This window comes from Topomyia yanbarensis, chromosome 3, assembly GCF_030247195.1.
Source record: "Topomyia yanbarensis strain Yona2022 chromosome 3, ASM3024719v1, whole genome shotgun sequence".
NCBI lineage: Eukaryota > Metazoa > Arthropoda > Insecta > Diptera > Culicidae > Topomyia > Topomyia yanbarensis.
Window position 1 is genome coordinate 393,325,690 of NC_080672.1, and position 13,455 is coordinate 393,339,144.

General features: G+C 38.7%; 1 protein-coding gene across 20 annotated transcripts in view; it reads right to left on the reverse strand.

The window, feature by feature from the left end:
* Positions 1–13,455, reverse strand: part of LOC131694238 (potassium channel subfamily T member 2) — a 510,796-nt gene that overhangs the window by 207,324 nt on the left and 290,017 nt on the right. For 2 of the 20 annotated variants that reach the window (XM_058982786.1, XM_058982781.1), the window contains exon 1: positions 11,961–12,091. The exons of the other annotated variants lie outside the window; for them this stretch is intronic. In XM_058982786.1, the coding sequence (XP_058838769.1) occupies positions 11,961–12,031 (71 nt within the window). In that variant the 5' untranslated portion in view covers positions 12,032–12,091. Of the gene's footprint in view, positions 1–11,960; positions 12,092–13,455 lie in introns of those variants that run through there. 20 annotated transcript variants of the gene reach the window in all.

Sequence of the window (13,455 nt, forward strand, 5' to 3'; positions counted from 1 at the left end):
GTTGAAGATGAGTTTTCTTTAGTTGTTTTGGCGCATGGCTTACCGTAGTGTGCAGTCTGATTACAGAACTGACACGTGGGCGCCTGCCCAGGGTATGTGCATAGGGTTCTTTGTATGTAGTTAACACCTTGAGATGATCTGCCCTCGAAAGTCAAGTAAGATGGTATAGGTTGGTACAGCCGCATTCGCACAACCCGAACACCGTTGAGAATGCCAGGGAAAAAGTTTCTCCAATTGTCGTTAGAGACGGATTCCACTTCTCCATAATTCGACATGAATCTTTTAATATAATCCGTGCTAGTACGAGGTGCCAGATCATGGAGGCGAATTTCCGTTAGATCAAGGTCCATATACACGGGGATCTTGGTTTTGACGTTTTCATATTCGACGTCATGTTGCATGTTGTTCTTTGCTACGAAGCTTTCTGCCTCGGCTAAGGAGTTGAACGTTATTAGTACTACATTCCTGGTGTGGTGAAGCTGGACGTGTGATATCTCTGTAAGATCAAGTTCCATTTTCACCTTGACCAATTGTTCCACCTCGCGCACTGAAGGTCTAAGACGGGTTTGCGAAAAATCAATCGCGATTGTGTTCTCCCGTAATGGGCGAAATTTATTTTGTTGTTCACTCATTTCACTCGCAGTTAGCTGCAACGAAACTTTCCTGTGTCTATATGCTACACGTACACGTTAGAGCGGCGCGGCGCGGGTAGTATTTTTTGTTTGTGTGCTGTTCGCAAGCAGGTCACTTTTTGGCTTCTGATCTGTACGAGATGAGGAAGCAGACTGATGTTTCGATTTGTTCGTTGTTGTAATTGTAATCACAGATGGTGCTGACTGTCGGCCTAGGGCTACTTTGCGCAGCTTTCGCTGATTGGCAGAAATAATTTGTCGTAATACTAACTACTGATGGACCTCCACTTGTGAGTTAACTGGAATACTGTGTGTTGGATTTTATTACAATAGATCAAATGATACATGATTGTTTTTCGCTTAGAATGTCGTACCAGATCACGTAATCAACTGTATCAGCATCCATGCACATGGTGCATTTAACGTTGATATACTCAACGACGTATTGTAGATTAAGCCTTTTGTCTCAGTTTAACACTTGAACAACATCGGTACAGCTTAAGCTTAAGCTCAATTTTTGCCATAAACAAATGTTTCCTCTACGCGAATAGACGGGCGAATATGGCAACGTCTGAAATCAATCACTACGGTATTGATCGAAAGTACGTCAAAATTTTGCTTGTGAGTTGCACGCATCTCTGCTCAAACAACCACCTTGGCTGGAATACGAGTAACGATATGATAGGTTGAAACGCATGGAAGCTGACGCTTTTTTGTTAGTTGGAAACATTGCCACTGCGACCACTATTCAGGTTATCTTTTGTGGTTGACACTAATTTACGGCATATCGAAACAGTAATGGAACCTCAATCGCAAACGAATTATAGAGGTTTGCTGTAAGTACGGCGATACTTGATCGTAAACGGAAGTATTTGTTGTTATGTATCCAAAATTTTTACTTCCTAAATGGAAAAAAAACTTGAATGAATCCATTTGTGCAATACCCAACTTAGAAAAGTTAGATTTCGCTGTTTCGAATTCATTCGGTAACTTAACTAGGCACACGATGCGAATTTAATGTTGAACAGTTACTCATCGAAGCTAAACATTGAAACCCAATTTCATTATTTTCCCACTGGAATTTAACGGTCATATTACTGACGAATTGAGTTGGGTGCTAGATAAATTATGACACAAATTACCGAAATGACAACTCACATGTTTGATTCACCCACACTTATTATATTGAATATTCATAGAACAACATAAAACGAATGAAGAAAAAAAAATGGTTGGGCAACCGGCGTAGATCCGAAATTGGCAATAAAGACAAAAAGTGATAGGGCTAATATTATTGCTAGCAACGCCGTCGCCCGTTCCGAGTCAGTATTTTTGCTCGTCTACATAAACTGGGACACAAGCATAGTCCTCGACAAAAAAACTTCGAGTCTGACTTTTTCCCCCTGCCGGGTCTGTCATGAAAGGATAATATACATTTAATACTGTCACTAATAACGGTTTACTGCTTCATTGCTCCGCCGTTTAGACAGTTCATTAACCAGTATTCGCGATTGACACCCACCCAGCACCAGCACTAAAGTAATAAACCCAAAAAATATCCCATACCGTAACGGGAAAACTTTGTTAAACTTTTCACCCTCCCTTACTGGTTGGAAAACACCGCATGACACTATTTACCACAGACAACACACGAAATTGACGAACTGAAACCCATAATTGATGCGACCGACCGGACAACCCCTTGTGAGGGGTGAGGGTGTGGTGTTTTGCTGACCTCCTTACCGGTATTTGATCAAACCGGGAAAACCACTTCCCACCGGATGGCAATGTGGGATAAGTGTCGACCTCGACTGAGGACCGACCAAGTTGTGCTCAAACTTTTTTTTCGATAGTAGGTATCGATTTGAAATTCACTTTGATGAAGGTTTTGTGCCGAACACTCCCCCAATCCGGGTCATTTAATTATTTTTGTTTTCTTCCTTTTTCTTTCAGCTTTAGTTGGATCGATCTGAACAGGAAAATAGTGTCAGTTTACTTTTCAAGTGAGGAGAAAATAAATTTTGCGAAAGTTTCCAACACAGGAGATTACTTTTAATGGTATATTCATGTATGGGAGCATTCTTCTTCGGTAGACGGACGCATAAACTTTCTCGAGTTCAGTGTGGTATTCCCCAGGATGCAATGGAGTGTAGTTTATGCCTGTGCTAGGGTAGTAACATTTCCTTGGTTCAGTGCCGTGTCAGTTTTGGACGGGCCAGTCTGCGGTTGTAAGGACGTGAATTGTTTGCAATTGAGTCCATTCTCCGTTGACCAATAAAGTTGCTGTTGGCTGGAGGTTCGAACGTTAACTCGTATTTTAATGCAGTAAAAGTCCGTCAAACCACAGTGTAGGCGATTGATGTAACACATGTTTTTTAGCGTGAAACATGTACTGAGTTACAAAGTTCCAGTGAATTTTACGGCTTAGATATTATTGAATAGTGAAAACCAGGCTCAGCGCAAAATTACTAATTTTTATAAAACCAAATAATGCCTCTTACGTGCTAGGTAGACTCTTTTTTTAATTTTGATGCAAAGATTATGTGATTTTTCAAAAAAAAAAAAATATGACCCAAATTCGACGCGAACTTCTGTGGAGAGTCTACCGTTGTGATAAAAACTTCCTCAAAGTTGGAATGCGTCGGGCGTTCAAAAAGTACGCGACGTTTCACAGTGATCACCTTCCATACAAAAGTCGGACAAAGCCTCAAAAGTGTCCCGAATTTGATGAAAACTTCACATTAAGGTAATTTTGTGACGCTGAATTCATATTTGATGTTTATGTTTTGTTTTTTATTACCTCAAAATTTTGGCACTTAGGGTGGTTCGAAAATTACACATTCACGAATATAAAGTGCACTATATCCGAAAATTCATTTTTAAAAAATTAGGTGTGGTGAATTTTGTAGCAGAATACATATTTTTTACAATTTTTTACAATAAATAAAAAAAACAACTATGTTAAGTTTTTTGTCTCGTTTAGACGCAGCTTTCTGCTGCGTGTTGAGATCCTTTTTCTAGGGGGCGAAATATTGCCAGTGTTGTCCACTGCCATTTAAGGTTCGATCCGTTTGTCTTCTTTTGCGTTGTCGTTCATGTCCATGTCCTCATCCGTACTACTTTCCTGCTGCTCGCGGTCAGATGTTCGGGCCGCTTTACACGTACAATATTTTTGTCAATACTAGAGAGTATTGACAAAAGTATTGTACGTGTAATGAAAAAAAGTGGTATTGACGATGTGGATTTCAAATGGGATTGAAATATTGCAACAATATCGTCAATACTCGTATTGACAAAAATATTGAACGTGTAAGGGCCGCTTTCCAGTTTGTGTCTTACTCTTATCGGTCGTCATTGTATGTTCGTATTTTTCGGCATTCGTTTCGTTGTTGTTGTTGTTGCTGGTTGTTGGTACTTGATCCGAAGATGTTGGCTTTGCAGCTGTTAGTGGTTTAGCGTAAGATGGTTCTGGGTTGATTTCAGTTGGATTGGTTAAGTTTTCCTTAACAGTTTCTACGCAAGGTTTTCCGAGGTGCAGCTTCTTCGTGCAGAACTGGCACGTAGGAATTTGCCCTGGGTACGTGACTAGTGATGTTTGATGAATGAGAACATCGTCACTTCCTATCGCTGTGACGGTTATGTATGAGGGAATTGGCTTGGTGACACGCATTCTCACCACACGAACACCGTTAGGGATGCCCGGGAAAAAATTCCTCCAAGTCTCATGTGTAACGGAGTCTACTTCTCCGTATTTTTGCAAGCATTTTTTAATCGCGCCGTCAGGGGTACGCGTAGCCAAATCATGGACACGAACTTCTACAGCGCCGTTCTCGATGTATACGGGAATGCTATATTTAACATTGCCGCATTCGGCGGTGTGCTGCATGTTGTTTCGCGAGGCGAATGACTCAGCTTGGTTAATGTTGTTGAACGAAATCAGCACGCCATGTTTGATATGATGCATTTGTAGGGTTTTCACTTCAGCCAGATTGAGTTTCATCTGCACTTTTAATAACTGTTCCACTTCCCGAATGGCTGGTCTTACGGGGCATTTCGAAAAATCAACAGCAACACAGTTCGGCCGTTGCTTTTTGCTGGGCACCGTTACTCATCACTAAATCGCACAGTAGGTATAGGCTATTGTTATATGGACTGCTTGTGTGATAGGCACCGATTGATTTTTAGGTAGAATTGACTGTTTCACTTGCGCGGGACGATTTTTTGCTTCTGCTCAGGGCGAGATGTGAAGACAAACTGAATTGTTGGTAATGATAAGAGACATCTATAAATTATATTAAGAACCCTGGATAATCAAATGCTACCATGCGTCTCCTTCAGACATATCATGAAAAATCACCTTTTTCATACCTCGGGGCAGAAAGGGGCAAAGCAAGATATTTATTTTCGAAAAGTATACTAATTTTCAAGTATCATGAACAACAAGCGATCTTTCCGAACTGTTTCAAAGAACATACAGCCACTTTAAACATTATAACTTTAATTTATTACACGATTTATTATTTGTTTTTCATGTCTGGGCGAGAGGAAAGGCTTATATCAACTAAAATTCAAATGAAACCAATTCGACCAATCGGAATCTTAGCTAAAAAGATATATTCATTCGAATAACTTTGGTTTGAAAACAGTTTTTCTCAGAATTAATCATATATTTCACCTTTGATATTCTGTAAAATGTAATCGAATTTTCGTCCTCGGTACTTAATATTTTGAGAAGACTCTATTCAACCTGTTAAGAATCAGAGAAAAATATTAAAACATGAAAAATCTAAAATAAAATTTTTGAGGCTTTGTCCAGCTGTGCGTTTGTAACAAAACAGTTGAAACGCGTTTACTGGCACCGGTTCGTTGATGGACTGACAAGAGAAACGTTGATGAGCAGCACTCTTTGAGTCACGATTCGAAATAGTATTAATAAAAGAATGGAATATTCAAATCTTTGGACTTTCGAAGTGAGCATGACAATTTGATTTGAAATAAGAAGATTTACATGTTTCATACCGAAAATACGCGAAATTTTTTTTTTATAATTTTACATACATTTTCATGTAAGGGAACATGGAGAGACGTGACCAGGTTTTCAGCTAAACCTGCATAAATCTCTAAAAAAAGTTTTCAATCCCCCAAAAGTCATTGAGATATAATGTGGAAAGTTACTGTGCGTGTTCATGATTTTTGCAGAATTTTTAATTTAATTCTTCAAAACTTACAACTGTTAACGTTTTTTCCTTTCTCATATAAAGAAAGGTTATGCAATCACTCCAAAAATCGATTTTCCAACCGAGGCCCTGGCGGCCGAGTGTCATATCTCATTCGATTCAGTTCGTCGAAATCGCAAAATGTCTGTGTGTAACAAAATGTCACTCAATTTTTCAGAGATGGCTGAACCGATTTGCATAAACATAGTTTCAAATGAACGGTTTAACGCTCCCATAAGACGCTATTGAATATTTAGTTGATCGGACTTTCGGTTCGGATGTCTATCTATCTAAGAGATTGAGCGATGAAAACGTTACCCCTTAAAATCACTATTTCTCATTTGTCACTTCATACATTGATTTATCGTAAATACTTTGCAGCACTTTTAGAACTTTGTATGGCGAATATTTTTGCTGAAGTAACAAAGTTATTATCTCGTCTATTTGAAAAGTTATGAACGATTTTAATTGAAAAATACACCATCTTCAAAAATAATTTTTTTTACAGAAATAACGCTCCCGCAGTTTTTTTACCAAAAACTATAAAAGTTCCGATCTTTCAAATTAAATTAAAAAATTGAAAATCCATTTGCAATGTCGGAAGAACTTAAATTGAAAAAAAACCATTTTTGTTTTGAAAATCGCCTGTAACTATGCAAACAAAAGAGATAGAAATTTCATTGATTCGGCAAAAATGTGTATTTACAAAAGTTCTAAAAACCTCTAGAACAAAGTATTAGCGAGAAATTAACACTTAAAAAGATATTAATAGAAAACCATTTTTTAAAGAGCCACCCTACCTTAAATATTGCAAAAATCATAGCACATGAACCATTAGAGATAGCCAAATAGTTTCTTCAGAAAAGTTGCTTCAATTTGATTGATTTATAACTTTGTAGAACATTATGTAGCTGAATTTTATATATCAAAAAAGTTGATGCGTTGAACACCCTAACCATAAGGACCACCCTAATTCAACTAATATAAAAAATTGGCAAGAAAGTTCTAAGAAAGTTTGCCGAAGATACTATATATCTAATACCAACGGTTTAGGCGCAAACAGTTTTGTCTTCCTAAATACAGCTTTGGGACCATAGTGCAATGACTGCTATTGAATTTCATTCAATTCTGACTTTTGGTTCCGGAGTTACAGGTTGGTTATTGCGGTCACATAATAATTTCTCATATGAACCGGTACAATTGTAATACCTCATAGGTTTAAAATCTATTGAAATAAACATCAAATTACTTCGATTCGTAGGCCTAGATCACTGATGGCGAATCAAAGATTATTGGAATATATTGTCAACTATAGATACCGTAAACCGGTGTGACTTTGATCATCGGGGTGACTTTGATCACTCGAAACTTTTTTCGTATGTCGCTTATTAAACCAGAATCGTCTGCCGAATCATTTTAATTTGAAATGATTTTTACTCTAAAGCTATAAAATACTGATTTGTTATACTTTTTGAGTGTATTGTTCGGTTTTTGGGTACTACAAAAAACCGAAATTTGACTTTATCTGATTTTTGCGAAGCTTCGTAAAGTGTCTATTTTTTTATAAAACAAATAAATCTCAGATTTGAGCAAGAGTAATTACAAGAGAGTTTTCATTTTCCTTTAGATTGGGATATGCTAAATTTAGTTTTAAGAGTTTGTTTATTTTAAATACATTTTTTGTGAAACTTGCTGGCAATTATTTCAAATTATTTTAAGCTAAAATTCGCAACATTTTTTTATTGTTCAATATTCCAACGTGTTAAAATGGATGAAACTTTTTGTACATTGATAAAGGAATCAGAATATATTGGCTCAAATGGCACGTTCCCCGTACATAGTCGGGGATTTGTGCCTTGCCGTGTGTTTGCATCATTTCCTGAGCGGAAGGAAAGGACAAGGAGGTGTGGGGAAGTAGAATTGGAAGGGTGGGAAAAATAACAGCACAAAACAAAAATAAACAACAGGTAAGTTAAACTCACAAGTAGTTCAACTTGACTTCGAATAAGCCTAAAGCTCTTTACCACATTGGATAAGAAACTTTAGTATGTCTCTGAGTTTCAGTCGACCAAACATGGTTTCGTCTATATAAGGACGGCTGAAGACTCGAAATCGCAATTGCGCTACCGCTGGACAGTTGCATATCAGATGATATGAGGTTCCGTAGTCGGATTCACAAAGATCACATGAAAAAGACTCAGCGCGCTGAATAGTTGCCATGTGATAATTGAGTTTGCAGTGGCCGGTTAAAGCCCTGGTCAGCATGCCGCAGTGGAGCTTCGAAAAATGTAAAAGATTTTTCGAAACCACTGGACATGGTTGTTCTAGTAACGCCTTTGTTTGGCGACACGTTTGTAGATTTCTCCAATAATTGCGGTGGTCGGACGAAGCCCAGGACCGTATTTTTTCCCGTATCCAACTTGTCGAAATTGGCAGCGCGGGCTCAGGACCAACGAAGTCAATCGCTGAACCTGTCCTGGCCAATTCGTCAGCCCATTCATTTCCAGTAATACCGCAATGTCCGGGCACCCAGACAAGGTATATAGTGTTGACAATACTTAGTTCTTAGATTTGGGTTCGGCACGCGATCACTAGCTTGGACCGGGATTTGTCTGAGCTAAGGGCCTTGATTGCAGCCTGACTATCGGAGCAGAAGTTTATAACTCTGCCGGACAAACTCAGTCGAAGGGCCGATTGCACCCCGCACATAATCGCAAAGATTTCTGCTTGGAATACAGTACAGTATCTACCTAGTGAGTGAGATTGTTCCAATCTCATTTCACGACAGTAGACACCAGCACCAGCACGTCCCTCCATCAGAGAACCGTCAGTGTAACAAACCACTTGCGTTTGTTGTTGTCTTTCCATAAAGCCAGACAACCACTCCTCTCGAGAGGGAATCTTCACATGGAATGTCCTGTAAGGAAAACTACAAGTGAGTGTAATATCGCTGGGAGCAAGAATATCTTCACCCCATGTAACCATTTGTGACCACAATCGTGTATGACTGGTAGCAAGATCAACATGATTACTGTTTCAAAGCCCAGTAACCTGCAGTCTGTATGCACATGATAGTGCTTCTTGTTTTAAGTGTATGTGTAATGGTTTGATATTTAGAAGTGCCTCAAGAGCAGCAGTCGGAGTCGTGGTGAAAGCACCAGTCAACGCCATGAGCGCCATTCTTTGCAGATGGTTTAGCTTTGACTGGACTGTCACCACCTCTCCCCTCTGCCACCACACAAGGCATCCGTATGACAGTATTGGACGTACAATTGTCGTGTAAATCCAATAGATGTATTTAGGTTTGAGACCCCAGGTCTTTCCAAAAGTTCGTCTGCACTGCCCGAAGGCCATGCACGCTTTCTTGACTCTGAACTCAATATGAGCAGACCAATTCAGTTTGGAATCCAATATGACTCCAACGTATTTGACTTGATCTGCACAAAGTAGCTCAGAATCAAAGAACTGCAAGGGACGAACCCCGGTTGTTATTCGCTTCTTCGTGAAAAGAACCATTGAAGTTTTGCTTGAGTTAACTGATAGTTTAACTTGTCGACACCACTACTGTTCGACAGCTCTTAATGCCTGTTGCATTAAGTCAAAGATTGTTCCGATGCAAAATCCAATAATTAGTATTTGGTAATCGTCAGCAAACCCGTAGGTTGGAAATCCAAGCTCATTGAGTTTCTTCAACAAGCCATCAGCTACCAAGTTCCATAACAACGGTGACAGAACGCCGCCCTGAGGACAACCGCAAATACTCAACTTCCGTATCTCAGCCTGTCGCAGTGACGAGCAAAGTATGCGGTTGCTAAGCATTGCGTTTATCCAACCCGAGATACATGCAGGTATCCCATGAATGCGCGTCGCATTTAAGAATAGACTGGAAGGACACATTGCACTACGAGCTGACCTGAAAGCCCTGAAATCATCACGCTGACGCCGGTTCCAAGCTCTTCTCATATCCTTCTTCATTCTTTCAAGCTCAGCCCTCCACCACGGGGTTCCCCTAGTCTTTTTGACAGTACGTAGTGGAGAAGTATCTTGGTACGATGCTACTATGAATAAGATTGTCGTATCCACGACGTCATCCAAATCATTCAGTTGACTAATTGTTGGAAAATATCCAAGAAATTAATTTTTCCAAAAAGAGCTCCCAGTTTGTAGATTTAAGATTACGACATGTTACTACATTGAAGGTGACTTCAAAATGATATATATATATATATATATATATATATATATATATATATATATATATATATATATATATATATATATATATATATATATATATATATATATATATATATATATATATATATATATATATATATATATATATATATATATATATATATATATATATATATATATATATATATATATATATATATATATATATATATATATATATATATATATATATATATATATATATATATATATATATATATATATATATATATATATATATATTTATGATCGGATAGAGACGGTTCAGTTTCATTTCGAACCTGCCAATTTCCCAGCTCATGCAAAATTCTATCAGAGCAAAGTGTTATGCCTAACACCTCCTCCCTCCCAGGTTTGAGTAGTGAAAATTGCGTTTTGACGTTGTCTCATCAGAATCCGACACTAACTTAGTGACAGGAATAAGCTAATACCACACTCGTTGTGTTTCTGATCAAACCCCTAGACCAGCTTGATATCCCGCAAGAAAAGGAGTTCTGTTTAGTTTGCTCAGAAACACAAATAGTGTTTCCATTTTTGAAGCTAGTATCGATCGTGCGCTAGCTTAGTTCTGTCACTAAGTTAGTGTCTGATTAGTGATGAGAGGAAGTCGAAACGCAAAATCCATAACTACTTTATGTTTGAGTTATGTCATATTTTTAATCGAAGACAATTTACACAATTCATATAAATCTTCCCCTCTGGAAAAGGACTAGTGAGGTAGGCGTATTGAACTCTCAGGATATCCTAGAAAATAAATGAGATGCTCCGCCTCACAAATAGAAGCAGGTTTACCTTTGAAGTTATTATTACAAGGTAGCAACTTCAATATTAATTGAAGTATCAAAACAAGAAACAAGTTGCAAAAATTAAATTCAAAGTAACAGTAAACGTAACCACAATATTTAATGAAATTAAAAAAAACTGTCTCTTTCTAATCAGATTGTGCAGACGTTGTGCGATTTATTACTGTAGATTCGTGAATTTTAGATATTCCATCATTTCAGAATCTCTCAAAGAGATATCTGAGCTGCTCCAAATAATATAATGGGCATTTGCATCACATTTGGTTCTGAAAGGAAACCAATTTATGCCGAAGTATGATACAACTCTTTTGAAATTAGCAGAAGGGGATGATTCATTACGTGGAAGACTTACCGAAGAATAGGCGTTTTACTTGTCTATGTTATCGAAACTCATAAAAATATATTAGCACAAATGTCCAATCTATATAGGATATAGGACATGCGTCTATTATTAAGAATGCATTCATGAGCCATTCCACGTTCGCTTCGTGACATTTTTGTTGAAGGCTATGGAAATCTGTAGAAGCTGGGATTGACTAATAGCTGCTGTACATTTATACTAAAGATACACTGTTGATCAGAGCACTACATATTTCATTTCCTAATAATTGCTTATGGCGAAACCCGAAATTGGTATTATTGACATAATCATGATTTGAATTCCACAATTTATCCACTGTTTCAGAGATTTGCATCACACGGCAAGTATATATTCTAATAAAAAATATCTGACATATTGGCCTGAGATACTTCAACCATCCAGATACCATACTAAAACCCTTCTCCTGTACTAATCAAAAATAAAAACATTCAGGGAATGATTTGAAATTCACGATAAACATCACAAAAAATGGAGGGAAAAGAAAAATTCACTGGTCCTTTCAAAAATTTTATATCGCTTTTAACTCAACTTTCAAAAAATGCGACGTGACGAACGCATTGGAGAATGTATTTCACATTACTCGAAGTACACAAGAAGATACATCGTCCCATGTCTAATACAAATCCAATGGCTACTAGACTTAACTGATATAATCTCTTTTCGAACAATTATATTATACTGAAATCTGTACCTTGGTATTTTATCATACGAGTCCCATGAGGTCAAACAATTGTAAGATGAGTAGCGACTGGTTCCAGCCATAATCCCGCCAAAAAGCGCAGCACCAGCACGTTTCACCAGCAACTTCCAATAATAGCGAAACTTCTCTTACCACACTCAAAACCACACACACTCCCACAAACACGCACAAAACGTGTTCTTCCGCTAACTTTTCACCAAACTTCCCGGCTGCAGTTGTAGCAGCAGTTCCACTGGGAATCGTCACCACTGACCACTGCCGCCGACTGACCACACCGGATTGTCGGTGGTGGTGGTGGCGATGGTGATGGTAATGGTTCAGGAAAATCGATTAGAACAGAACTTCTATCCGCTAGCTTCACCGAAAGGTATCCTACACGGGAACTACTACCGGAGCGTATCGGCAGCGCACCTGGCACCAATAATTGCCACCGATTAGTGCAGCTACAGTTGGTCACAATCGATCCGCGAAGCTGTTGATGGTTATCCGAATGATTGCTGCTACCACGGAAACTACCAACAACCGATGGCAGTTTCAATCGCATTTTGCCGCGGCGATGACCTTCCCCTATGCGCGTTCAAAGTTGTATTGCTTTTTAATTGCATCTGAGATCACAATCGACAAATTTCACAGTTTAATCACTAAATCACAATGGAATCTCGTTTCCATTTTCACACACATAGCTAGGACAAATCACAAACAACTGGCACTAAATTTTAAATTTTTGGTCGATTTTTTTTGGAGTACGCGATAATTGTTCCCAATTGTTTCACAAAGATGAGCATTAATGACGACACAATTTACGATTCTCCCACGGGAGGGACGGGGGGTGTATGTGCAGGATGACAATGCACTCGCGTCATGCAACGATCTGCACTCTGACTATGCTATGCTATGCTACGCTATGCTGCGCCAAGTGATGAGGGCAGTTGAAGCAGCAGTCGAGCAGCAATGTTCACACGATAACGGTCTTGGGCTAACTGGGAAAAGTGCTTTCCTTTACTATTTACGCGAGCAACGACGACTGCCGTCAGCCACCATCGCCAGCAACATCCAAAGTGGGGCGGTTAGGTGTGTGTGGCGAGGTAGAATGAATCGGTGGGCCACAAGCGGTGCTTTTATGCTATCGGTTCTAGCGCCTGGTTTCAGGGATGAAGTTTGATCCTAGGTTTGATGCTTGTGGAAAAACGGAGAGAGCTGAATGTAAGCTTGTTGGTTGATTGAGAGCTTTCACACCAGTCGATGCTGATAAAGAGAGGAGCTTTTTTGGTTGATGCGTGCTGCAAGGATAACATACCGCAGTTGGGGTGTCATTGCTGCCAGTTTGACAGCAGTTGAGTTCTCAAGCTATAGTTGACGAAATTATGTTAAGTGCATGTTCATTTATTTAAATCCAAAACATTTATTCGTTAACGATTTTATTGGTCAAACAAAATTAGAGGTTTGCGAAACTAAAATTTTAAAACGTGATATTGTATGGAAGAAA